Raw genomic sequence first — 26,475 nt, forward strand, 5'->3', positions numbered from 1 at the left:
GTCTCTCACTCCCTCCCTCTGACTCTCACCCCTCCCTCTGTCTCTCACTCCCTCCCTCCATCTCTCATTCCCCCTTCCGACTCTCACTCCCCCCTCCGTCTCTCACTCCCTCCCTCCATCTCTCACTCCCTCCCTTCGTCTCTCATTCCCCCCTCCGTCTCTCATTCCCCCCTCCGTCTCTCACTCCCCCCTCCGACTCTCACTCCCCCCTCCGACACTCACTCTCCCCTCCGACACTCACTCCCCCCTCCGACACTCACTCCCTCCCTCCGTCTCTCACTCCCTCCCTCTGACTCTCACTCCCTCCCTCCCTCCGTCTCTCACTCCCTCCCTCCATCTCTCATTCCCCCCTCCGACTCTCACTCCCCCCTCCGACTCTCGCTCCCCCCTCCGTCTCTCACTCCCTCCCTCCGTCTCTCATTCCCCCCTCCATCTCTCATTCCCCCCTCCGACTCTTACTCCCCCCTCCGACACTCACTCTCCCCTCCGACACTCACTCCCCCCTCCGTCTCTCACTCCCTCCCTCTCCGACCCTCACTCCCCCTCTGACTCTCACTCCCTCCCTCCGTCTCTCACTCCCTCCCTCCGTCTCTCACTGCCTCCCTCCGTCTCTCACTCCCTCCCTCCGTCTCTCACTCCCTCCCTCCATCTCTCACTCCCTCCCTCCATCTCTCACTCCCTCCCTCCGTCTCTCACTCCCTCCATCTCTCACTCCCTCCCTCCGTCTCTCACTCCCCCTCTGACTCTCACTCCCTCCTCTGATTCTCACTCCCCCCTCATTCTGTCTCTGTCTTCCCTCCCTGTCCCTCACCCCTCTTTCTCCGCCCTCTCCCCCCACCTCTCCCCCTCCCTCCTTCTCCCCTTACCTTCCCTCCTCCCCCTCTCATCCCTGCTCCTCCACCTCCCCTCCCTCCTCCTCCACCTCCCCTCCCCCTTCTCCCCCTCCCCTCCCTCCTTTTCCCCCTCCCCTCCCTCCTTTTCCCCCTCCCCTCCCTCCTTTTCCCCCTCCCCTCCCTCCTTTTCCCCCTCCCCTCCCTCCTTTTCCCCCTCCCCTCCCTCCTTTTCCCCCTCCCCTCCCTCCTTTTCCCCCTCCCCTCCCTCCTTTTCCCCCTCCCCTCCCTCCTTTTCCCCCTCCCCTCCCTCCTTTTCCCCCTCCCCTCCCTCCTTTTCCCCCTCCCCTCCCTCCTTTTCCCCCTCCCTCCTTTTCCCCCTCCCTCCTTTTCCCCCTCCCTCCCCCTCCCTTTTCCCCCTCCCTCCCTCCCTCTCCCTCCTCCCTCCCTCCCTCTCCCTCCCTCTCCCTCCCTCCCTCTCCCTCCTCTCTCCCTCGAATTCCCAGCTGAATTCTAGGAGCTGCTTTTAAACCGCGGAACCTCCTTTCTGGCAGGGAGCAGGAGTCCGGGAATTCCCGGGAAAGCCGTGGGCAGAGAATGCATCTGCAGCAGACAGCACTGACCCAGAGAGAGGGAAAATAACAGCAACACTGAGACAGACAGGACAGAGAGAGGGAGAGAGGGAGAGAGGGAGAGAGAAACTGGGACAGAGGGAGAGGGAGAGAGAGAGGGAGAGAGAAACTGGGACAGAGGGAGAGTTAGGGAGAGAGAGAGGGAGAGAGAGAGGGAGAGAGAAACTGGGACAGAGGGAGAGAGGGAGAGAGAGACAGAGAGAGGGAGAGACAGGGAGGGAGAGAGAAACTGGGACAGAGGGAGAGAGAGAGAGACAGAGAGGGAGGGAGACAGAGAGAGAGGGAGAGAGAAACTGGGCAGAGAGAGAGATAGAAAGGGAGTGAGGGAGAGACAGAGAGACAGAAAGAGAGAGAGAAACACACAGAGAGAGGGAGAGTCAGACAGAGAGAGAGAGAGACAGAGAGAGAGAGAGACAGAGAGACAAACTGGTACAGAGGGAGAGACAGAAAGAGAGAGGGAGGGAGAAACTGAGAGAGAACGAGAGAGGGTGAGACGGTTGGAGAGAGAGCAAAGCGGATTTGCAGAGCGAGGGAGAAAGAAAGACAGAGTTAGAGAGAGAGAGAGAGAGAAACAGACAGAAAGAGAGAGGGAGAGAGAGAGAGTTAGAGAGAGTGAGAAACAGACAGAAAGAGAGAGGGAGAGAGAGAGAGTTAGAGAGAGAGAAAAACAGACAGAAAGAGAGAGGGAGAGAGAGAGTTAGAGAGAGAGAGAGAGAGAGTTAGAGAGAGAGAGAAACAGACAGAAAGAGAGAGGGAGAGAGAAACTGGGACAAACAGATAGAGAGAGAGAGAGAGAGTGGGACAGTAACAGAGAGAGAGAAACGGATAGAGAGAAAACGAGAGAGTAACGGGGTAGAGGGAGGGAGGGAGGGAGACAGGAGTGTTGGAGAGAGAGGAAGGTTGTCTCTCTGACAGCAGTTGGTGTTTTGACCGCTCGCTGTCGGGTGCCCCCCCCCCCCCCCGTTCCCCCCCCCTCCGGAGGGGCCAATGTCCCTCCTGCTCCCTCTCCTCCTGTTGGGCTGTGCCCCGGGAGCCCTGGCCTTCTCCACCTGCCAGAGCCTGGACCTGGACTTGTACAGGAGGCGGCGTATCGAGGCCATCCGGGGACAGATCCTCAGCAAGCTGCAACTGAACGAAGCCCCGGACCCGGACGACATCCCCGACGAGGTGCCCCTGGAGACGGAGATCCTGTACAACAGCACCCGGGACATGCTGAGGGAGAGGGCCCAGCGCTACGAGTATCTCTGCCAGCGGGACCCGAGCCGAGAGTACTACGCCAACGAAATGAGCCGCCTGAACATGATCCCTGCCAGCCATCGGGAGAGTAAGTCCCCAAGATCTCACCCCACAGGCGGGCAGCAGATAGACACCGGAACGTACCTCCGGTAAACTTTATTTATCAGTGTCACAAGTCGGCTGACATTAACACCGCAATGAAGTGACTGTGAAAATTCCCCCGGTCGCCACAGTTCGGGAACGCTGAGGGAGAATTTAGCAGGGCCGATGGCACAGTGGGTTCGCGCTGCTGCCTCACAGCGCCAGGGACTCAGGTTCGACCGCCTCGGGTCACTGTCTGTGTGGAGTCTGCACGTTCTCCCCGTGTCTGCGTGGGTTTCCTCCGGGTGCTCCGGTTTCCTCCCACAGTCCGAAAGACGTGCATCGGCCACGCTAAATTGCCCCTTAGTGTCCAAAGATGTGCGGGTTAGGTGGATTGGCCATGCTAAATTGTCCAAAGATGTGTAGATTAGGTGGATTGGCCATGCTAAATTGCCTCTTGGTGTCCAAAGATGTGTAGGTTAGGTGGATTGGCCATGCTAAATTGCCCCTTAGTGTCCAAAGATGTGCAGGTTAGGTGGATTGGCCATGCTAAATTGTCCCTTAGTGTCCAAAGATGTGTAGGTTAGGTGGATTGGCCATGCTAAATTGCCCCTTAGTGTCCAAAGATGTGTAGGTTAGGTGGATTGGCCATGCTAAATTGTCCCTTAGTGTCCAAAGATGTGCGGGTTAGGTGGATTGGCCATGCTAAATTGTCCAAAGATGTGTAGATTAGGTGGATTGGCCATGCTAAATTGCCTCTTGGTGTCCAAAGATGTGTAGGTTAGGTGGATTGGCCATGCTAAATTGCCCCTTAGTGTCCAAAGATGTGCAGGTTAGGTGGATTGGCCATGCTAAATTGCCCCTTAGTGTCCAAAGATGTGCAGGTTAGGTGGATTGGCCATGCTAAATTGCCTCTTGGTGTCAAAGATGTACAGGTTAGGTGGATTGGCCATGCTAAATTGTCCAAAGATGTGTAGATTAGGTGGATTGGCCATGCTAAATTGCCTCTTGGTGTCCAAAGATGTGTAGGTTAGGTGGATTGGCCATGCTAAATTGCCCCTTAGTGTCCAAAGATGTGCAGGTTAGGTGGATTGGCCATGCTAAATTGCCCCTTAGTGTCCAAAGATGTGTAGATTAGGTGGATTGGCCATGCTAAATTGCCTCTTGGTGTCCAAAGATGTGTAGGTTAGGTGGATTGGCCATGCTAAATTGCCCCTTAGTGTCCAAAGATGTGCAGGTTAGGTGGATTGGCCATGCTAAATTGCCCCTTAGTGTCCAAAGATGTGTAGATTAGGTGGATTGGTCATGCTAAAGTGCCCCTTAGTGTCCAAAGATGTGCGGGTTAGGTGGATTGGCCATGCTAAATTGCCCCTTAGTGTCCAAAGATGTGTGGGTTAGGTGGATTGGCCGTGCTAAATTGCCTCTTAGTGTCCAAAGATGTGCGGGTTAGGTGGATTGGCCATGCTAACTTGCCTCTTGGTGTCCAAAGATGTGTGGGTTAGGTGGATTGGCCGTGCTAAATTGCCTCTTAGTGTCTAAAGATGTGCGGGTTAGGTGGATTGGCCATGCTAAATTGCCTCTTGGTGTCCAAAGATGTGCAGGTTAGGTGGATTGGCCGTGCTAAATTGCTCCTTAGTGTCCAAAGATGTGTAGGTCAGGTGGATTGGCCGTGCTAAATTGCCCCTCAGTGTCCAAAGATGTGTAGGTTAGGTGGATTGGCTCTACTAAATTGCCCCTTAGTGTCCAAAGATGTGTAGGTTAGGTGGATTGGCTGTGCTAAATTGCCCCTTAGTGTCCATAGGTTAGGGGGATTGGTGGGGTAAAAACCTGGGGGTTGTGGGGTTGGAGCCTGGGTAAGATGCTCTGTTGAAGAGTCGGTGCAGACTCGATGGGCCGAATGGCCTCCTTCCGCACTGCAGGGATTCTGAGATTCTACGGTTCTGTGATCTTGTCAAAGGGTGGAGCAGACTCGATGGACCGAATGGCCTACTTTGGCCCGGATTTTGCATGTCCTTAACAAAATGTGGGGAGGGGTTGGTCGGCGGGGGGGCGAGGGGCGGTCGGGGGAGGGAGGTTGGGGGGTGGGTGGGTCGGGGGAGGGAGGCTGGGGGGTGGGTGGGTCGGGGGAGGGATGTTGGGGGGTGGGTGGGTCGGGGGAGGGAGGCTGGGGGGTGGGTGGGTCGGGGGAGGGAGGTTGGGGGGTGGGTGGGTCGGGGGAGGGAGGCTGGGGGGTGGGAGGGTCGGGGGAGGGAGGCTGGGGGGTGGGTGGGTCCGGGGAGGGAGGATGACGGAGCAGATTGAGAGCACGGTTATTACAGTAACCTGGATCCTGGGCTTTAGTAACAGGGACACAGAGTACTAGAGCAAGGAGGTTCAGTTGAACGTGTTTCAGATAGTAGTTTGGCCTCCGCTGGAGTGTTGTGTCCAGTTCTGGGCCCCCGCACTTTGGGAAGGATGTGGAGACATTGGACAGAGTGCGGAAAAGATTCCCGAGAACGGTTCCCGGGATGAGAGAAACATAGAAACAGAGAAAAAAGGAGCAGGAGGAGGCCATTCAGCCCATCGAGACTGCAATCATAGAATCCCTACAGTGCAGAAGGCAACCATTCGGCCCATCGAGTCTGCACCAACAATCCCACCCAGGCCCTATCCCCATAACCCCACATATTTACCCCAATAATCTATCTAACCTACACATCCCGAGACACTAAGGGGCAATTTAGCATGGCCAATCCACCTAACCTACACATCTTTGGACACTAAGGGACAATTTAGCATGGCCAATCCACCTAACCTACACATCTTTGGACACTAAGGGACAATTTAGCATGGCCAATCCACCTAACCTACACATCTTTGGACACTAAGGGGTAATTTAGCATGGCCAATCCACCTAACCAGCACATCTTTGGACACCAAGGGGCAATTTAGCATGGCCAATCCACCGAACCTACACATCTTTGGACACCAAGGGGCAATTTAGCATGGCCAATCCACCGAACCTGCACATCTTTGGACACTAAGGGGCAATTTAGCATGGCCAATCCACCTAACCTACACATCTTTGGACACTAAGGGGCAATTTAGCGTGGCCAATCCACCTAACCTGCACATCTTTGGACACTAAGGGGCAATTTAGCATGGCCAATCCACTTAACCTACACATCTTTGGACACTAAGGGGCAATTTAGCACAGCCAATCCCCCTGACCTGTACATCTTTTGACTGTGGGAGGAAACCGGGGCACCCGGAGGAAACCCACGCAGACACGGGGAGAACGTGCAGACTCCACACAGACAGTGACCCAAAGCCGGGAATCGAACCCGGGTCCCTGGAGCTGTGAGCCAACAGTGCCAACCCACTGTGCCACCCAATGTATTCATAGCTGGTCCTCTAGCTCAATTCCCCGATCCCTCCCCATGCCCCTTGATGCCTTTATAGAATCCCTACGGTACAGGAGGAGGCCATTTGGCCCATCGAGTCTGCACTGACTGTCTGAAAGGGACTCTTACCCAGGCCCACCCACAAGCAGCTTGTCTGTAGAGGAAGGGGGGAGGCGGGGGAAGTGGGGCAGGGAAATAGTAATTGTGCATTCTCCCAACGTGACTCCAGAATGGTATGTAGCCTACCTGGTGCCAGGGTACGGGATGTCACTGAATAGCTGCAGGGCATGCTGAAGAGGGAGGGTGGTAAGGCAGAGGTCATGGTACATGTTGGTACCAATGACAGAGATAGAAAGAGGGATGAGGTCTTGTGTCAAGAATTCAGGGAGTTAGGCAGTAGACGAAGGAGCAAGAACTCTCAGTAATCTCTGGATTACTCCCAGTGCCACGGGATAGCGAGCACAGAAATAGACCGATAGTACAGACAAATCCATGGCTTAAGAGTTGGTGCAGGAGGGAAAGTTTTAGATTCCTGGATCACTGATTTGATTTGATTTATTATTGTCACATGTATTGGGATACAGTGAAAAGTATTGTTTCTTGCGCGCTATACAGACAAAGCATACCGTTCATAGAGAAGGAAGCGAGAGACTGCAGAATGTAATGTTAGAATAAAGTTTTAGAAGCATAGAACAAGAGTAAGAGATAGAATGAGAAGGTATGCTGGACACAGCTTGCAAGAAATCGCCTCATTCCGGCGCCATCTTGAGATTCAGGATACAATCATTTGATTTGATTTATTATTGTCATACAGGGGTGGCACGGTGGCACAGTGGTCAGCACTGCTGCCTCATAGCGCCAGGGACCCAGGTTCGATTCCCGGCTCGGGTCACTGTCTGTGTGGAGTTTGCACGTTCTCCCCCGTGTCTGCGTGGGTTTCCTCCGGGTGCTCCGGTTTCCTCCCACAGTCCGAAAGATGTGCAGGTTGGGTGGATGGGCCATGTTTTATGAAGTCAGCTTGAATCATACGTTTTGCATCTTGAATTTGGCTGGGATAAGCATGAGATGTTCCACTTCAGGTATGATTCAAGTGACCCACTCGGGAGCTTTTACCAAACAAGGTTTATTTCAGAATAGAATAAGAAAATTAGCAAGAACTTTTAGCAATTACAAACAAGAATCAAAGCTACCACTATGATGTATAGCCCTTAGCGACTATCTCTAAGGTGTTCCAATCAAACCAAAACCTTCCATAGACAACAAAAAAGCCCTTTTCACAGATTTTACACAGCACAGACTACTGCTCACGTGATACCGGAATCGAGGCTGTTAGTTGAATTCTGCAGTAAAGTACTCCTGTGACTCGGAGCAATTTGACAACAGGACAGGGTTTCCAGGACGCCAGAGAGATTCTGGTCCAGCCCCCAAAACAACAAACAGGATCTCGTTTTCAGTCACCAATAGAATTTCCCCCCAAAAGAATCACAAACTGGGAGAGAGAGGGATTTGATTCTTTTAACGCTCCATCTCACAAACTGAAACTGAAATTGAAATTCCTGTCACCTGAGCTGCCCACAGGTTTTCTCCTCCCGTAATGACATCACACAAGCTGCAGAGATCATGATTTAAATAAAAAAAATCTCTTAAAGGGATACTAACGTCACAGCGGCGTGAATATATTCCCTTCTTGGAGCTGGGAGATTACTTTCCCATGCACCCCCCCTTTAAACCTTTCTGCTTGGGCTGTGACTGGTTGATTATGTGGAGGGTGAGGGAGGTGGGGGAGGGGGGGGGAGCAAGTGGCGGCCATGTTGTGCACAACAGGATCCTGGGGTTGTTTGCGGGAAGGAAGATGGATACTGGATGATCTTGGGGGCGTGATGGGACGGGGGGGGGGGAATGCTACCCAGCCTGCTTCATTCCCAACCTGTGGGATCTTTCTCTGTTCCCATCCGTGGGATGATAGGATGAGGGTTAGATTAGTCGCAACCTGATAGAATGGGGTAGTATTGAATGGGGGCTGAATGGCCACCGTCCTATCCCAGCCTTCTCCCAAATCAGGCTCCGGCGCTGCCAAGGCTGGTCTGTGATGCTTCACACAGCTGAATAGCCACCTTTGCTTCACCCTCGCTCCTTTCGCAATTCACTTCAAACCCCGCGTCCCTCTCGTTCTCCATCCTGGGGCGACATGGTGGGTTAGCGTTGCTGCCTCACAGCGCCCGGGACCCGGGTTCCATTCCGGCTTGCGTCACTGCCTGTGCGGAGTTTGCATGTTCTCCTCCCGGGTCTGCGTGGGTTTCCTCCGGGGGCTCCGGTTTCCTCCCACAGTCCGAAAGACGTGCTGGTTAGGGTGCATTGGCCGTGCTAAATTCTCCCTCAGTGTAACCCGAACAGGCGCCGGAGTGTGGGCGACTAGGGGGATTTTCACAGTAACTTCATTGCAGTGTTAATGTAAGCCTACTTGTGACAGCAATAAATAAATTTGTGGGACCGGGAATAATTGGGATACAAGGTCCTGGCGGGTAAATGGAGGGCAACAGGCGGGGGGGGGGAGGGGGGTGGGGGGGGGGGGGGTCTGCACATCTTTGGTCTCCCTGTCTGCGCCCCGCCCTCCTGCCTTTGGGTTTGTAGCTATGGAGGCAGACCAATCCCAGAGTGCACTGCAGCTGGGAAAGCCCTCTATGAAAGCAGGTGGGGGAGTCGGGGGGTAAAGCCTGTGTACTTAATAGAGGGCTTTCCCAGCTGCAAGGCACCATGGGTAGCACCATCCTCCATTACCCTGCTTTGGATATCATCTGTTCCCCGCGCCAAACGTGAGCCAAACACCCTCCCGTACCCTTCCTACCCTGGGAGACTGGGAAGTGCAGTCCGCCTCCAAGCTAGGGGGGCACTGCACATAGTACAACAACTCCTCCTACAGGAGCAGGAGAGACCGCAGAATGGTTACGAATGCAGAGGGAGGCTATTCGGCCCATCATGTCTGCACTGGCTCTCCAAACTCATTTGGTAGGTTCGCTACGACTCTCACCAACTTTTACAGATGCGCCATAGAAACATTCTTTCTGGATGTATCACAGCTTGGTATGGGCTCCTGCTCTGCCCAAGACCACAAGGAACCATGAAAGGTTGTGAATGTAGCCCAATCCATCACTCAAACCAGTCTCCCATCCATTGACTCTGTCTCCACTTCCTGCTGCCTCTGGAAAAGCAGCCAGCGTAATTAAGGGACTCCCACGCACCCCGGACATTCTCTCTCCCACCTTCTTCCGTCGGGAAAAAGATACAAAAGTCTGAGGTCACGTACCGACCGACTCAAGAACAGCTTCTTCCCTGCTGCTGTCAGACTTTTGAATGGACCTACCTCGCATTAAGTTGATCTTTCTCTACACCCTAGCTGTGACTGTAACACTACATTCTGCACCCTCTCCTTTCCTTCTCCCCTATGTACTCTATGAATGGTATGCTTTGTCTGTATAGCGCGCAAGAAACAATACTTTTCACTGTATCCCAATACATGTGACAATAATAAATCAAACAAGCATCATAACTTAGTGCCCATTCTCCTGCCTTTCCCCCTGTACCGCTGCACACTGTTTCTATTCAAATAATTACCCAATGGCGTCTCGAAAGCCTCGATCGAACCTGCCCCCACCACACTTCCAGGCAGCGCATCCCAGACCCCGAGCCACTCGCTCGCTGTGTGGAAGAGTTTTTCTAACATCGCATTTGCTTCTTTTGCCAAAACATTTGAAACCTGTGTCTCTCTCGTTCTCGATCCCCTTCAGAGCGGGAGCAGTTTCTCCTGAGTATACTGCCCTCAGCGCTATTTATTCACATGATATATGGGGCAGCACGGTGGCACAGTGTGTTAGCACTGCTGCCTCACAGTGCCAGGGACCTGGGTTCAATTCCTGGCTTGGGTCACTGTCTGTGCAGAGTCTGCACGTTCTCCCCGTGTCGGTGTGGGTTTCCTCCGGGTGCTCCGGTTTCCTCCCACAGTCTGAAAGACGTGCTGGTTAGGTGGATTGGCCGTGCTAAATTGCCCCTTAGTGTCCAAAGGTGTGCAGGTTAGGTGGATTGGCCATGCTAAATTGCCCCTTAGTGTCCAAAGATGTGCAGGTTAGGTGGATTGGCCATGCTAAATTGTCCCTTAGTGTCCAAAGATGTGTAGGTTAGGTGGATTGGCCATGCTAAATTGTCCCTTAGTGTCCAAAGATGTGTAGGTTAGGTGGATTGGCCATGCTAAATTGCCCCTTAGTGTCCAAAGATGTGCAGGTTAGGTGGATTGGCCATGCTAAATTGCCCCTTAGTGTCCAAAGATGTGCAGGTTAGGTGTATTGGCTGTGCTAAATTGCCCCTTAGTGTCCAAAGATGTGCAGGTTAGGTGGATTGGCCATGCTAAATTGTCCCTTAGTGTCCAAAGATGTGTAGGTTAGGTGGATTGGCCATGCTAAATTGCCCCTTAGTGTCCAAAGATGTGCAGGTTAGGTGGATTGGCCATGCTAAATTGCCCCTTAGTGTCCAAAGATGTGCAGGTTAGGTGGATTGGCCATGCTAAATTGCCCCTTAGTGTCCAAAGATGTGTAGGTTAGGTGGATTGGCCATGCTAAATTGCCCCTTAGTGTCGGGCGATTAGCTAGGGTAAGTGCATGGGGTTATGGGGAAAGGGCCTGGGTGGGATTGTTGTCAGTGCAGACTCGATGGACTGAATGGCCTCCTCCTGCACTGTAGAGGATTCTATGCCTACAGGGTTATTGGATTTTTTCTGAGTTGATTCTCAGTATTACTGAGTCCCAAATATTTAAGGACCACTGATTTTATTCATCCGTGGGACATGGGCATCGCTGGCTGGGCCCAGCATTTATTGCCCATCCCTAGTTGCCCCTTGGAGGGCAGTTGAGAGTCAACCACATTGGCTGTGGCTCTGGAGTCACATGTAGGCCAGACCGGGGTAAGGGCGGCAGATTTCCTTCCCTAAAGGGAACCAGATGGGTTTTTCCCACAATGGGTCATCAGAAGATTCTTAATTCTAGATTTTTTTTATTGAATTCAAATTCCACCATCTGCCGTGGGCGGGATTCGAACCCGGGTCCCCCGGAACATTAGCTGAGTTTCTGGATTAATAGTCTCGTGATAATGCCACTCGGCCATCACCTGCCCAAAGTTCAAATCAAAGCTATCACTGTGGTGTTTCTCCAACACGGGCCGGAGAGAGAATCTCAGTTTGTGTTTCTCTCTCAGTTTGAGTTTCTCTCTCTGTCAGTTTGTGTTTCTCTCTCTCTCAGTTTGTATTTCTCTCTCAGTTTGTGTTTCTCTGAGTTTGTGTTGCATGAGCGTAAGATATCGACGACAGATCCTGCACATTGCCGAAACTTTGTAAAAGACGCAGGTATTTACAATCATTGGAATAATGACTAAAACCTGACTGTGTTTAGTTCACCAACCCTGGCAGTTCACCCCACTGTCGAGTCCGACTGAGTGAGACTTAATCCAGACCCCTGATCAGAATCAAATACATTGTACAACAGGCCACAGCAGAGAGAAATTAGTCCTAAATTAGTGTGTTTCTCTCTCTCAGTTTGTGTTTCTCTCTCAGTCTGCGTTTCTCTCCCTCTCAGTTTGTGTTGCTCTCTCTCTCAGTTTGTGTTTCTCCTCAGTTTGTGTTTCTCAGTTTGTGTTTCTCTCTCTCTCAGTTTGAGTTTCTCTCTCTCTCAGTTTGTGTTTCTCTCTCTCTCAGTTTGTGTTTCTCTCTCTCAGTTTGCGTTTCTCTCTCTCAGTTTGCGTTTCTCTCAGTTTGTGTTTCTCTCTCTCAGTTTGTGTTTCTCTCAGTATGTGTTTCACTCTCTGTTTGTTTCTCTCTCTCAGTTTGTGTTTCTCTCTCTCTTAGTTTGTGTTTCTCTCAGTTTGTGTTTTTCTCTCTCTGTTTGTGTTTCTATTTCTCTCAGTTGCTGTTTCTCTCTCTCTCAGTTTGTGCTTCTCTCTCTCTCAGTTTGTGTTTCTCTCTCAGTTTGTGTTTCTCTCTCTCGCAGTTTGTGTTTCTCTCTCAGTTTGTGTTTCTCTCTCTCTGTTTGTGTTTCTCACTCTCTCAGTTTGTGTTTCTCACTCAGTTTGTTTTTCTATCTCTCAGTTTGCGTTTCTCTCTGTTTGTGTTTTTCTCTCTCTCAGTTTGTGTTTCCCTCTCTGTCAGTTTGTGTTTCTCTCTCTCAGTTTGTGTTTCTATCTCTCAGTTTGTGTTTCTCTCTCAGTTTGTGTTTCTCTCTCTCTCAGTTTGTGTTTCTCTCTCAGTTTGTGTTTCTCTCTCAGTTTGAGTTTCTCTCTCTGTCAGTTTGTGTTTCTCTCTCTCTCAGTTTGTATTTCTCTCTCAGTTTGTGTTTCTCTGAGTTTGTGTTTCTCTCTCAGTTTGTGTTTCTCTCTCTTTCAGTTTGTGTTTCTCTCTCTCTCTCTCAGTTTGTGTTTCTCTCTCTCTCAGTTTGTGTTTCTCTCTCTCTCAGTTTGTGTTTCTCTCTCAGTTTGTGTTTCCCTCTCTCAGTTTGTGTTTCTCTCTTTCTCTCAGTTTGTGTTTCTCTCTCTCTCAGTTTGTGTTTCTCTCTCTCTCTCAGTTTGTGTTTCTCTCTGTTTGTGTGTCTCCCAGTTTGTGTTTCTCTCTCTCTCTCTCAGTTTGTGTTTCTCTCTCTCTCAGTTTGTGTTCCTCTCTCAGTTTGTGTTTCTCTCTCTCAGTTTGTGTTTCTCTCTCTCTCTCAGTTTGTGTTTTTCTCTCTCTCTCAGTTTGTGTTTCTCTCTCTCTCAGTTTGTGTTTCTCTCCCTCTCAGTTTGTGTTTCTCTCTCTTTCAGTTTGTGTTTCTCTCTCTCTCTCAGTTTGTGTTTCTCTCTCAGTTTGTGTTTCTCTCAGTTTGTGTTTCTCTCTCAGTTTGTGTTTCTCTCTCAGTTTGTGTTCCTCTCTCTGTCAGTTTGTGTTTCTCTCTCAGTTTGTGTTTCTCTCTCAGTTTGTGTTTCTCTCTCTGTCAGTTTGTGTTTCTCTCTCTCTCAGTTTGTGTTTCTCTCTCTGTCAGTTTGTGTTTCTCTCTCTCTCAGTTTGTGTTTCACTCTCAGTTTGTGTTTCTCTCTCTCTGTTTGTGTTTCTCACTCAGTTTGTGTTTCTATCTCTCAGTTTGTGTTTCTCTCTCAGTTTGTGTTTCTCTCTCTCTCAGTTTGTGTTTCTCTCTCTCAGTTTGTGTTTCTCTCTCAGTTTGTGTTTCTCTCTCTGTCAGTTTGTGTTTCTCTCTCTCTCAGTTTGTGTTTCTCTCTCAGTTTGTATTTCTCTGAGTTTGTGTTTCTCTCTCTCTCAGTTTGTGTTTCTCTCTCTGTTTGTGTTTCTCTCTCTCTCAGTTTGTGTTTCTCTCTCTTTCAGTTTGTGTTTCTCTCTCTCTCTCAGTTTGTGTTTCTCTCTCTCTCAGTTTGTGTTTCTCTCTCTCAGTTTGTGTTTCTCTCAGTATGTGTTTCACTCTCTGTTTGTTTCTCTCTCTCAGTTTGTGTTTCTCTCTCTCTTAGTTTGTGTTTCTCTCAGTTTGTGTTTTTCTCTCTCTCAGTTTGTGTTTCTATTTCTCTCAGTTGCTGTTTCTCTCTCTCTCAGTTTGTGCTTCTCTCTCTCTCAGTTTGTGTTTCTCTCTCAGTTTGTGTTTCTCTCTCTCGCAGTTTGTGTTTCTCTCTCAGTTTGTGTTTCTCTCTCTCTGTTTGTGTTTCTCACTCTCTCAGTTTGTGTTTCTCACTCAGTTTGTGTTTCTATCTCTCAGTTTGCGTTTCTCTCTCAGTTTGTGTTTTTCTCTCTCTCAGTTTGTGTTTCCCTCTCTGTCAGTTTGTGTTTCTCTCTCTCAGTTTGTGTTTCTATCTCTCAGTTTGTGTTTCTCTCTCAGTTTGTGTTTCTCTCTCTCTCAGTTTGTGTTCCTCTCTCAGTTTGTGTTTCTCTCTCTCAGTTTGTGTTTCTCTCTCTCTCTCAGTTTGTGTTTTTCTCTCTCTCTCAGTTTGTGTTTCTCTCTCTCTCAGTTTGTGTTTCTCTCCCTCTCAGTTTGTGTTTCTCTCTCTTTCAGTTTGTGTTTCTCTCTCTCTCTCAGTTTGTGTTTCTCTCTCAGTTTGTGTTTCTCTCAGTTTGTGTTTCTCTCTCAGTTTGTGTTTCTCTCTCAGTTTGTGTTCCTCTCTCTGTCAGTTTGTGTTTCTCTCTCAGTTTGTGTTTCTCTCTCAGTTTGTGTTTCTCTCTCTGTCAGTTTGTGTTTCTCTCTCTCTCAGTTTGTGTTTCTCTCTCTGTCAGTTTGTGTTTCTCTCTCTCTCAGTTTGTGTTTCACTCTCAGTTTGTGTTTCTCTCTCTGTTTGTGTTTCTCACTCAGTTTGTGTTTCTATCTCTCAGTTTGTGTTTCTCTCTCAGTTTGTGTTTCTCTCTCTCTCAGTTTGTGTTTCTCTCTCTCAGTTTGTGTTTCTCTCTCAGTTTGTGTTTCTCTCTCTGTCAGTTTGTGTTTCTCTCTCTCTCAGTTTGTGTTTCTCTCTCAGTTTGTATTTCTCTGAGTTTGTGTTTCTCTCTCTCTCAGTTTGTGTTTCTCTCTCTGTTTGTGTTTCTCTCTCTCTCAGTTTGTGTTTCTCTCTCTTTCAGTTTGTGTTTCTCTCTCTCTCTCAGTTTGTGTTTCTCTCTCTCTCAGTTTGTGTTTCTCTCTCTCAGTTTGTGTTTCTCTCAGTATGTGTTTCACTCTCTGTTTGTTTCTCTCTCTCAGTTTGTGTTTCTCTCTCTCTTAGTTTGTGTTTCTCTCAGTTTGTGTTTTTCTCTCTCTCAGTTTGTGTTTCTATTTCTCTCAGTTGCTGTTTCTCTCTCTCTCAGTTTGTGCTTCTCTCTCTCTCAGTTTGTGTTTCTCTCTCAGTTTGTGTTTCTCTCTCTCGCAGTTTGTGTTTCTCTCTCAGTTTGTGTTTCTCTCTCTCAGTTTGTGTTTCTCACTCAGTTTGTGTTTCTATCTCTCAGTTTGCGTTTCTCTCTCAGTTTGTGTTTTTCTCTCTTTCAGTTTGTGTTTCTCTCTCTCTCTCTCAGTTTGTGTTTCTCTCTCTCTCAGTTTGTGTTTCTCTCTCTCTCAGTTTGTGTTTCTCTCTCAGTTTGTGTTTCCCTCTCTCAGTTTGTGTTTCTCTCTTTCTCTCAGTTTGTGTTTCTCTCTCTCTCAGTTTGTGTTTCTCTCTCTCTCTCAGTTTGTGTTTCTCTCTGTTTGTGTGTCTCCCAGTTTGTGTTTCTCTCTCTCTCTCTCAGTTTGTGTTTCTCTCTCTCTCAGTTTGTGTTCCTCTCTCAGTTTGTGTTTCTCTCTCTCAGTTTGTGTTTCTCTCTCTCTCTCAGTTTGTGTTTTTCTCTCTCTCTCAGTTTGTGTTTCTCTCTCTCTCAGTTTGTGTTTCTCTCCCTCTCAGTTTGTGTTTCTCTCTCTTTCAGTTTGTGTTTCTCTCTCTCTCTCAGTTTGTGTTTCTCTCTCAGTTTGTGTTTCTCTCAGTTTGTGTTTCTCTCTCAGTTTGTGTTTCTCTCTCAGTTTGTGTTCCTCTCTCTGTCAGTTTGTGTTTCTCTCTCAGTTTGTGTTTCTCTCTCAGTTTGTGTTTCTCTCTCTGTCAGTTTGTGTTTCTCTCTCTCTCAGTTTGTGTTTCTCTCTCTGTCAGTTTGTGTTTCTCTCTCTCTCAGTTTGTGTTTCACTCTCAGTTTGTGTTTCTCTCTCTCTGTTTGTGTTTCTCACTCAGTTTGTGTTTCTATCTCTCAGTTTGTGTTTCTCTCTCAGTTTGTGTTTCTCTCTCTCTCAGTTTGTGTTTCTCTCTCTCAGTTTGTGTTTCTCTCTCAGTTTGTGTTTCTCTCTCTGTCAGTTTGTGTTTCTCTCTCTCTCAGTTTGTGTTTCTCTCTCAGTTTGTATTTCTCTGAGTTTGTGTTTCTCTCTCTCTCAGTTTGTGTTTCTCTCTCTGTTTGTGTTTCTCTCTCTCTCAGTTTGTGTTTCTCTCTCTTTCAGTTTGTGTTTCTCTCTCTCTCTCAGTTTGTGTTTCTCTCTCTCTCAGTTTGTGTTTCTCTCTCTCAGTTTGTGTTTCTCTCAGTATGTGTTTCACTCTCTGTTTGTTTCTCTCTCTCAGTTTGTGTTTCTCTCTCTCTTAGTTTGTGTTTCTCTCAGTTTGTGTTTTTCTCTCTCTCAGTTTGTGTTTCTATTTCTCTCAGTTGCTGTTTCTCTCTCTCTCAGTTTGTGCTTCTCTCTCTCTCAGTTTGTGTTTCTCTCTCAGTTTGTGTTTCTCTCTCTCGCAGTTTGTGTTTCTCTCTCAGTTTGTGTTTCTCTCTCTCTGTTTGTGTTTCTCACTCTCTCAGTTTGTGTTTCTCACTCAGTTTGTGTTTCTATCTCTCAGTTTGCGTTTCTCTCTCAGTTTGTGTTTTTCTCTCTCTCAGTTTGTGTTTCCCTCTCTGTCAGTTTGTGTTTCTCTCTCTCAGTTTGTGTTTCTATCTCTCAGTTTGTGTTTCTCTCTCAGTTTGTGTTTCTCTCTCTCTCAGTTTGTGTTCCTCTCTCAGTTTGTGTTTCTCTCTCTCAGTTTGTGTTTCTCTCTCTCTCTCAGTTTGTGTTTTTCTCTCTCTCTCAGTTTGTGTTTCTCTCTCTCTCAGTTTGTGTTTCTCTCCCTCTCAGTTTGTGTTTCTCTCTCTTTCAGTTTGTGTTTCTCTCTCTCTCTCAGTTTGTGTTTCTCTCTCAGTTTGTGTTTCTCTCAGTTTGTGTTTCTCTCTCAGTTTGTGTTTCTCTCTCAGTTTGTGTTCCTCTCTCTGTCAGTTTGTGTTTCTCTCTCAGTTTGTGTTTCTCTCTCAGTTTGTGTTTCTCTCTCTGTCAGTTTGTGTTTCTCTCTCTCTCAGTTTGTGTTTCTCTCTCTGTCAGTTTGTGTTTCTCTCTCTCTCAGTTTGTGTTTCACTCTCAGTTTGTGTTTCTCTCTCTGTTTGTGTTTCTCACTCAGTTTGTGTTTCTATCTCTCAGTTTGTGTTTCTCTCTCAGTTTGTGTTTCTCTCTCTCTCAGTTTGTGTTTCTCTCTCTCAGTTTGTGTTTCTCTCTCAGTTTGTGTTTCTCTCTCTGTCAGTTTGTGTTTCTCTCTCTCTCAGTTTGTGTTTCTCTCTCAGTTTGTATTTCTCTGAGTTTGTGTTTCTCTCTCTCTCAGTTTGTGTTTCTCTCTCTGTTTGTGTTTCTCTCTCTCTCAGTTTGTGTTTCTCTCTCTTTCAGTTTGTGTTTCTCTCTCTCTCTCAGTTTGTGTTTCTCTCTCTCTCAGTTTGTGTTTCTCTCTCTCAGTTTGTGTTTCTCTCAGTATGTGTTTCACTCTCTGTTTGTTTCTCTCTCTCAGTTTGTGTTTCTCTCTCTCTTAGTTTGTGTTTCTCTCAGTTTGTGTTTTTCTCTCTCTCAGTTTGTGTTTCTATTTCTCTCAGTTGCTGTTTCTCTCTCTCTCAGTTTGTGCTTCTCTCTCTCTCAGTTTGTGTTTCTCTCTCAGTTTGTGTTTCTCTCTCTCGCAGTTTGTGTTTCTCTCTCAGTTTGTGTTTCTCTCTCTCAGTTTGTGTTTCTCACTCAGTTTGTGTTTCTATCTCTCAGTTTGCGTTTCTCTCTCAGTTTGTGTTTTTCTCTCTCTCAGTTTGTGTTTCCCTCTCTGTCAGTTTGTGTTTCTCTCTCTCAGTTTGTGTTTCTATCTCTCAGTTTGTGTTTCTCTCTCAGTTTGTGTTTCTCTCTCTCTCAGTTTGTGTTTCTCTCTCAGTTTGTGTTTCTCTCTCAGTTTGAGTTTCTCTCTCTGTCAGTTTGTGTTTCTCTCTCTCTCAGTTTGTATTTCTCTCTCAGTTTGTGTTTCTCTGAGTTTGTGTTTCTCTCTCAGTTTGTGTTTCTCTCTCTTTCAGTTTGTGTTTCTCTCTCTCTCTCTCAGTTTGTGTTTCTCTCTCTCTCAGTTTGTGTTTCTCTCTCTCTCAGTTTGTGTTCCTCTCTCAGTTTGTGTTTCTCTCTCTCAGTTTGTGTTTCTCTCTCTCTCTCAGTTTGTGTTTTTCTCTCTCTCTCTCAGTTTGTGTTTCTCTCTCTCTCAGTTTGTGTTTCTCTCCCTCTCAGTTTGTGTTTCTCTCTCTTTCAGTTTGTGTTTCTCTCTCTCTCTCAGTTTGTGTTTCTCTCTCAGTTTGTGTTTCTCTCAGTTTGTGTTTCTCTCTCAGTTTGTGTTTCTCTCTCAGTTTGTGTTTCTCTCTCTGTCAGTTTGTGTTTCTCTCTCAGTTTGTGTTTCTCTCTCAGTTTGTGTTTCTCTCTCTGTCAGTTTGTGTTTCTCTCTCTCTCAGTTTGTGTTTCTCTCTCTGTCAGTTTGTGTTTCTCTCTCTCTCAGTTTGTGTTTCACTCTCAGTTTGTGTTTCTCTCTCTCTGTTTGTGTTTCTCACTCAGTTTGTGTTTCTATTCTCTCAGTTTGTGTTTCTCTCTCAGTTTGTGCTTCTCTCTCTCTCAGTTTGTGTTTACCTCTCTGTCAGTTTGTGTTTCTCTCTCTCAGTTTGTGTTTCTATCTCTCAGTTTGTGTTTCTCTCTCAGTTTGTGTTTCTCTCTCTCTCAGTTTGTGTTTCTCTCTCTCAGTTTGTGTTTCTCTCTGTTTGTGTTTCTCTCTCTGTCAGTTTGTGTTTCTCTCTCTCTCAGTTTGTGTTTCTCTCTCAGTTTGTGTTTCTCTGAGGTTGTGTTTCTCTCTGTCAGTTTGTGTTTTTCTCTCTTTCAGTTTGTGTTTCTCTCCCTCTCTCTCAGTTTGTGTTTCTCTCTCTGTTTGTGTTTCTCTCTCTCTCAGTTTGTGTTTCTCTCTCTTTCAGTTTGTGTTTCTCTCTCAGTTTGTGTTGCTCTCTCTCTCAGTTTGTGTTTCTCTCTCTCTCAGTTTGTGTTTCTCTCTCAGTTTGTGTTTCTCTCTTTCTCTCAGTTTGTGTTTCTCTCTTTCTCTCAGTTTGTGTTTCTCTCTCTCAGTTTGTGTTTCTCTCTCTCTCTCAGTTTGTGTTTCTCTTTGTTTATGTTTCTCTCTGTTTGTGTTTCTCTCCCAGTTTGTGTTTCTCTCTCTCTCTCAGTTTGTGTTTCTCTCTTTCTCTCAGTTAGTGTTTCTCTCTTTCTCTCAGTTTGTGTTTCTCTCTTTCTCTCAGTTTGTGTTTCTCTCTCTCTCAGTTTGTGTTTCTCTCTCTCTCTCAGTTTGTGTTTCTCTCTGTTTGTGTATCTCTCTCAGTTTGTGTTTCTCTCTCAGTTTGTGTTTCTCTCTCTCTCAGTTTGTGTTCCTCTCTCAGTTTGTGTTTCTCTCTGTTTGTGTTTCTCTCTCTCAGTTTGTTTTTCTCTCTCTCAGTTTGTGTTTCTCTCTCTCTCTCAGTTTGTGTTTCTCTCTTTCTCTCAGTTTGTGTTTCTCTCTGTTTGTGTTTCTCTCCCAGTTTGTGTTTCTCTCTCTCTCTCTCAGTTTGTGTTTCTCTCTCTCTCAGTTTGTGTTCCTCTCTCAGTTTGTGTTTCTCTCTCTCAGTTTGTGTTTCTCTCTCTCTCTCAGTTTGTGTTTTTCTCTCTCTCTCTCAGTTTGTGTTTCTCTCTCTCTCAGTTTGTGTTTCTCTCCTTCTCAGTTTGTGTTTCTCTCTCTTTCAGTTTGTGTTTCTCTCTCTCAGTTTGTGTTTCTCTCTCAGTTTGTGTTTCTCTCAGTTTGTGTTTCTCTCTCTCAGTTTGTGTTTCTCTCTCAGTTTGTGTTTCTCTCTCTGTCAGCTTGTGTTTCTCTCTCTCTCAGTTTGTGTTTCTCTCTCAGTTTGTGTTTCTCTCTCTCTCAGTTTGTGTTTCACTCTCAGTTTGTGTTTCTCTCTCTGTTTGTGTTTCTCACTCAGTTTGTGTTTCTATCTCTCAGTTTGTGTTTCTCTCTCAGTTTGTGTTTCTCTCTCTCTCAGTTTGTGTTTACCTCTCTGTCAGTTTGTGTTTCTCTCTCTCAGTTTGTGTTTCTATCTCTCAGTTTGTGTTTCTCTCTCAGTTTGTGTTTCTCTCTCTCTCAGTTTGTGTTTCTCTCTCTCTCAGTTTGTGTTTCTCTCTCAGTTTGTGTTTCTCTCTCTGTCAGTTTGTGTTTCTCTCTCTCTCAGTTTGTGTTTCTCTCTCAGTTTGTGTTTCTCTGAGTTTGTGTTTCTCTCTCAGTTTGTGTTTCTCTCTCTTTCAGTTTGTGTTTCTCTCTCTCTCTCTCAGTTTGTGTTTCTCTCTCTCAGTTTGTGTTTCTCTCTCTCTCAGTTTGTGTCTCTCTCTCTTTCAGTTTGTGTTTCTCTCTCTCTCTCAGTTTGTGTTTCTCTCTCTCTCAGTTTGTGTTTCTCTCTCTCTCAGTTTGTGTTTCTCTCTCAGTTTGTGTTTCTCTCTTTCTCTCAGTTTGTGTTTCTCTCTTTCTCTCAGTTTGTGTTTCTCTCTCTCAGTTTGTGTTTTTCTCTCTCTCTCTCAGTTTGTGTTTCTCACTCAGTTTGTGTTTCTATCTCTCAGTTTGCGTTTCTCTCTCAGTTTGTGTTTTTCTCTCTCTCAGTTTGTGTTTCCCTCTCTGTCAGTTTGTGTTTCTCTCTCTCAGTTTGTGTTTCTATCTCTCAGTTTGTGTTTCTCTCTCAGTTTGTGTTTCTCTCTCTCTCAGTTTGTGTTTCTCTCTCAGTTTGTGTTTCTCTCTCAGTTTGAGTTTCTCTCTCTGTCAGTTTGTGTTTCTCTCTCTCTCAGTTTGTATTTCTCTCTCAGTTTGTGTTTCTCTGAGTTTGTGTTTCTCTCTCAGTTTGTGTTTCTCTCTCTTTCAGTTTGTGTTTCTCTCTCTCTCTCTCAGTTTGTGTTTCTCTCTCTCTCAGTTTGTGTTTCTCTCTCTCTCAGTTTGTGTTCCTCTCTCAGTTTGTGTTTCTCTCTCTCAGTTTGTGTTTCTCTCTCTCTCTCAGTTTGTGTTTTTCTCTCTCTCTCTCAGTTTGTGTTTCTCTCTCTCTCAGTTTGTGTTTCTCTCCCTCTCAGTTTGTGTTTCTCTCTCTTTCAGTTTGTGTTTCTCTCTCTCTCTCAGTTTGTGTTTCTCTCTCAGTTTGTGTTTCTCTCAGTTTGTGTTTCTCTCTCAGTTTGTGTTTCTCTCTCAGTTTGTGTTTCTCTCTCTGTCAGTTTGTGTTTCTCTCTCAGTTTGTGTTTCTCTCTCAGTTTGTGTTTCTCTCTCTGTCAGTTTGTGTTTCTCTCTCTCTCAGTTTGTGTTTCTCTCTCTGTCAGTTTGTGTTTCTCTCTCTCTCAGTTTGTGTTTCACTCTCAGTTTGTGTTTCTCTCTCTCTGTTTGTGTTTCTCACTCAGTTTGTGTTTCTATTCTCTCAGTTTGTGTTTCTCTCTCAGTTTGTGCTTCTCTCTCTCTCAGTTTGTGTTTACCTCTCTGTCAGTTTGTGTTTCTCTCTCTCAGTTTGTGTTTCTATCTCTCAGTTTGTGTTTCTCTCTCAGTTTGTGTTTCTCTCTCTCTCAGTTTGTGTTTCTCTCTCTCAGTTTGTGTTTCTCTCTGTTTGTGTTTCTCTCTCTGTCAGTTTGTGTTTCTCTCTCTCTCAGTTTGTGTTTCTCTCTCAGTTTGTGTTTCTCTGAGGTTGTGTTTCTCTCTGTCAGTTTGTGTTTTTCTCTCTTTCAGTTTGTGTTTCTCTCCCTCTCTCTCAGTTTGTGTTTCTCTCTCTGTTTGTGTTTCTCTCTCTCTCAGTTTGTGTTTCTCTCTCTTTCAGTTTGTGTTTCTCTCTCAGTTTGTGTTGCTCTCTCTCTCAGTTTGTGTTTCTCTCTCTCTCAGTTTGTGTTTCTCTCTCAGTTTGTGTTTCTCTCTTTCTCTCAGTTTGTGTTTCTCTCTTTCTCTCAGTTTGTGTTTCTCTCTCTCAGTTTGTGTTTCTCTCTCTCTCTCAGTTTGTGTTTCTCTTTGTTTATGTTTCTCTCTGTTTGTGTTTCTCTCCCAGTTTGTGTTTCTCTCTCTCTCTCAGTTTGTGTTTCTCTCTTTCTCTCAGTTAGTGTTTCTCTCTTTCTCTCAGTTTGTGTTTCTCTCTTTCTCTCAGTTTGTGTTTCTCTCTCTCTCAGTTTGTGTTTCTCTCTCTCTCTCAGTTTGTGTTTCTCTCTGTTTGTGTATCTCTCTCAGTTTGTGTTTCTCTCTCAGTTTGTGTTTCTCTCTCTCTCAGTTTGTGTTCCTCTCTCAGTTTGTGTTTCTCTCTGTTTGTGTTTCTCTCTCTCAGTTTGTTTTTCTCTCTCTCAGTTTGTGTTTCTCTCTCTCTCTCAGTTTGTGTTTCTCTCTTTCTCTCAGTTTGTGTTTCTCTCTGTTTGTGTTTCTCTCCCAGTTTGTGTTTCTCTCTCTCTCTCTCAGTTTGTGTTTCTCTCTCTCTCAGTTTGTGTTCCTCTCTCAGTTTGTGTTTCTCTCTCTCAGTTTGTGTTTCTCTCTCTCTCTCAGTTTGTGTTTTTCTCTCTCTCTCTCAGTTTGTGTTTCTCTCTCTCTCAGTTTGTGTTTCTCTCCTTCTCAGTTTGTGTTTCTCTCTCTTTCAGTTTGTGTTTCTCTCTCTCAGTTTGTGTTTCTCTCTCAGTTTGTGTTTCTCTCAGTTTGTGTTTCTCTCTCTCAGTTTGTGTTTCTCTCTCAGTTTGTGTTTCTCTCTCTGTCAGCTTGTGTTTCTCTCTCTCTCAGTTTGTGTTTCTCTCTCAGTTTGTGTTTCTCTCTCTCTCAGTTTGTGTTTCACTCTCAGTTTGTGTTTCTCTCTCTGTTTGTGTTTCTCACTCAGTTTGTGTTTCTATCTCTCAGTTTGTGTTTCTCTCTCAGTTTGTGTTTCTCTCTCTCTCAGTTTGTGTTTACCTCTCTGTCAGTTTGTGTTTCTCTCTCTCAGTTTGTGTTTCTATCTCTCAGTTTGTGTTTCTCTCTCAGTTTGTGTTTCTCTCTCTCTCAGTTTGTGTTTCTCTCTCTCTCAGTTTGTGTTTCTCTCTCAGTTTGTGTTTCTCTCTCTGTCAGTTTGTGTTTCTCTCTCTCTCAGTTTGTGTTTCTCTCTCAGTTTGTGTTTCTCTGAGTTTGTGTTTCTCTCTCAGTTTGTGTTTCTCTCTCTTTCAGTTTGTGTTTCTCTCTCTCTCTCTCAGTTTGTGTTTCTCTCTCTCAGTTTGTGTTTCTCTCTCTCTCAGTTTGTGTCTCTCTCTCTTTCAGTTTGTGTTTCTCTCTCTCTCTCAGTTTGTGTTTCTCTCTCTCTCAGTTTGTGTTTCTCTCTCTCTCAGTTTGTGTTTCTCTCTCAGTTTGTGTTTCTCTCTTTCTCTCAGTTTGTGTTTCTCTCTTTCTCTCAGTTTGTGTTTCTCTCTCTCAGTTTGTGTTTTTCTCTCTCTCTCTCAGTTTGTGTTTCTCTTTGTTTATGTTTCTCTCTGTTTGTGTTTCTCTCCCAGTTTGTGTTTCTCTCTTTCTCTCAGTTTGTGTTTCTCTCTCTCAGTTTGTGTTTCTCTCTCTCTCTCTCAGTTTGTGTTTCTCTTTGTTTATGTTTCTCTCTGTTTGTGTTTCTCTCCCAGTTTGTGTTTCTCTCTCTCTCTCAGTTTGTGTTTCTCTCTTTCTCTCAGTTTGTTTTTCTCTCTTTCTCTCAGTTTGTGTTTCTCTCTCTCTCAGTTTGTGTTTCTCTCTCTCTCTGTTTGTGCTTCTCTCTGTTTGTGTTTCTCTCTCAGTTTGTGTTTCTCTCTCTCTCAGTTTGTGTTCCTCTCTCTCTCAGTTTGTGTTCCTCTCTCTCTCAGTTTGTGTTCCTCTCAGTTTGTGTTTCTCTCTCAGTTTGTGTTTCTCTCTCTCAGTTTGTGTTTCTCTCTCTCTCTCAGTTTGTGTTTCTCTCTCTCTCAGTTTGTGTTTCTCTCTCTCTCAGTTTGTGTTTCTCTCTCTCTCGGTTTGTGTTTCTCTCTCTTTCGGTTTGTGTTTCTCTCTCTCTCTCAGTTTGTGTTTCTCTCTCAGTTTGTGTTTCACTCAGTTTGTGTTTCTCTTTCAGTTTGTGTTTCTCTCTCTCTCAGTTTGTGTTTCGCTCTCTCTCTCAGTTTGTGTTTCTCTCTCAGTTTGTGTTTCTCTCCCAGTTTGTGATTCTCTCTCTCAGTTTGTGTTTCTCTCTCTCTCAGTTTGTGTTTCTCTCTCTCTCAGTTTGTGTTCCTCTCTAAGTTTGTGTTTCTCTCTCTCTCAGTTTGTGTTTCTCTCTCTCAGTTTGTGTTTCTCTCTCAGTTTGTGCTTCTCCCTCTCTCTCTCAGTTTGTGTTTTTCTCTCTCTCAGTTTGTGTTTCTCTCTCTCTCAGTTTGTGTTTCTCTCTCTCTCAGTTTGTGTTTCTCTCTCTCTCAGTTTTTGTTTCTCTCTCTCTCAGTTTGTGTTTCTCTCAGTTTGTGTTTCTCTCAATTTGCGTTTCTCTCTCTCACAGTTTGTGTTTCTCTCTTTCTCAGTTTGTGTTTCTCTCTCTCTCTCAGTTTGTGTTTCTCTCTCTCTGTTTGTGTTTCTCTCTCTCTCAGTTTGTGTTTCTCTCTCTCTCAGTTTGTGCTTTTCTCTCTCAGTTTGTGTTTCTCTCTCTCAGTTTGTGTTTCTCTCTCTCTGTTTGTGTTTCTCTCTCAGTTTGTGTTTCTCTCTCAGTTTGTGTTTCCCTCTCTAAGTTTGAGTTTCCCTCTCAGTTTGTGTTTCTCTCTCTCAGTTTGTGTTTCTCCCTCTCTCAGTTTGTGTTTCTCTCTCAGTTTATGTTTCTCTCTCTCAGTTTGTGTTTCTCTCTCTCTCAGTTTGTGTTTCTCTCTCTCTCTCAGTTTGTGTTTCTCTCTCTCAGTTTGTGTTTCTCTCTCAGTTTGTGTTTCACTCTCTCTCTCTAAGTTTGTGTTTCCCTCTCAGTTTGTGTTTCTCTCTCAGTTTGTGTTTCTCTCTCTCAGTTTGTGTTTCTCTCTCTCAGTTTGTGTTTCTCTCTGTTTGTGTTTCTCTCTCTCTCAGTTTGTGTTTTTCTCTCTCTCTCTCAGTTTGTGTTTCTCTCTCTCAGTTTGTGTTTTTCTCTCTCTCTCAGTTTGTGTTTCTCTCTCTCTCAGTTTGTGTTTCTCTCTCTCTCAGTTTGTGTTTCTCTCTCTCTCAGTTTGTGTTTCTCTCTCTCTCAGTTTGTGTTTCTCTCTCAGTTTGTGTTTCTCTCTCTCTCAGTTTGTGTTTTTCTCTCTCTCTCTCAGTTTGTGTTTCTCTCTCTCTCAGTTTGTGTTTCTCTTTCTCTCAGTTTGTGTTTCTCTCTCTCAGTTTGTGTTTCTCTCTCTCTCAGTTTGTGTTTCTCTCTCTCTCAGTTTGTGTTTCTCTCTCTCAGTTTGTGTTTCTCTCTCAGTTTCTGTCTGTCTCTCAGTTTGTGTTTCTCTCTCAGTTTCTGTCTGTCTGTCTCTCTCTCAGTTTGTGTTTCCCTCTCAGTTCATGGTTCTCTCTCCCTTTCTCTCGCTCCTCAGTCTGTGTTGCCCTCTTTTTCCTCAGTCGCTCTCCCATCTGTATCCTGTGGCCTTGCTTATGTTGTAAAGGTCCCCTTGACACATGTACCATGTACAGCCTTGCCCCGTTGGGATGGCAGGCCTAAGTGAATTGAGGAGCGCCTCGGGTTGCCTTTGCAACGGCCCAGTTATTACTTCACGAGGCCCCTCACCCCTCCCTCACCTCTCTCTCTCTCTCCTTCGTCCCCCAGATATGATCTCCACCAGTTTCTACAACCCATACTTCCGGCTGATCCACTTTGACACCTCGACGATGGAGAGGAATGCCTCGAACCTGGTGAAGGCAGAATTCCGACTATACCGCATCCGTTACCAAAAGTCCCGGGTGGCAGAACAAAGGATCGAGCTGTACCAGGTAATGGACATGTTGGAGAGGGGTCCCAGGGCCGGAGGGGATGGATGCAAGGGACTGACCGAGAGGCCTCATGAACCAGAGGCTCTATTAGGCCACGACACCCTCCTAAGGGTGAACATAGAAACTAGAAGCAGGAGGAGGCCATTCAGCCCTTCGAGCCTGCTCCACCATTCATTTTGATCCTGGCTGATCATCAAATTCAATATCCTGATCCTCCCCTTCCCCCGATATCCCTCGATGCAGTAAATGGCAGAATCCTTTAGAGTATTGATAGGCAGAGGGATCTGGGTGTACAGGTACACAGGTCACTGAAAGTGGCAATGCAGGTGGAGAAGGTAGTCAAGAAGGCATACGGCATGCTTGCCTTCATTGGCCGGGGCATTAAGTTTAAAAATTGGCAAGTCATGTTGCAGCTTTATAGAACCTTAGTTAGGCCGCACTTGGAATATAGTGTTCAATTCTGGTCGCCACACTACCAGAAGGATGTGGAGGCTTTGGAGAGGGTACAGAAAAGATTTACCAGGATGTTGCCTGGTATGGAGGGCATTAGCTATG

At 46.0% G+C, this 26,475-nt stretch overlaps 1 protein-coding gene across 1 annotated transcript in view; it reads left to right on the forward strand.

Annotated features, from left to right (window-relative positions):
* Positions 1-2,449: 2,449 nt before the first annotated feature.
* Positions 2,450-26,475, forward strand: part of LOC144490405 (transforming growth factor beta-2 proprotein-like) — a gene marked incomplete at its 3' end in the record, with an annotated part of 33,619 nt that continues 9,593 nt past the window's right edge. The window contains exons 1-2 of the mRNA XM_078208150.1: positions 2,450-2,786; positions 25,757-25,920. Coding sequence (XP_078064276.1) covers positions 2,450-2,786; positions 25,757-25,920 — 501 coding nt within the window. The remainder of the gene's footprint in view (positions 2,787-25,756; positions 25,921-26,475) is intronic.

Source organism: Mustelus asterias, unplaced genomic scaffold, assembly GCF_964213995.1.
Source record: "Mustelus asterias unplaced genomic scaffold, sMusAst1.hap1.1 HAP1_SCAFFOLD_3242, whole genome shotgun sequence".
Classification (NCBI taxonomy): domain Eukaryota; kingdom Metazoa; phylum Chordata; class Chondrichthyes; order Carcharhiniformes; family Triakidae; genus Mustelus; species Mustelus asterias.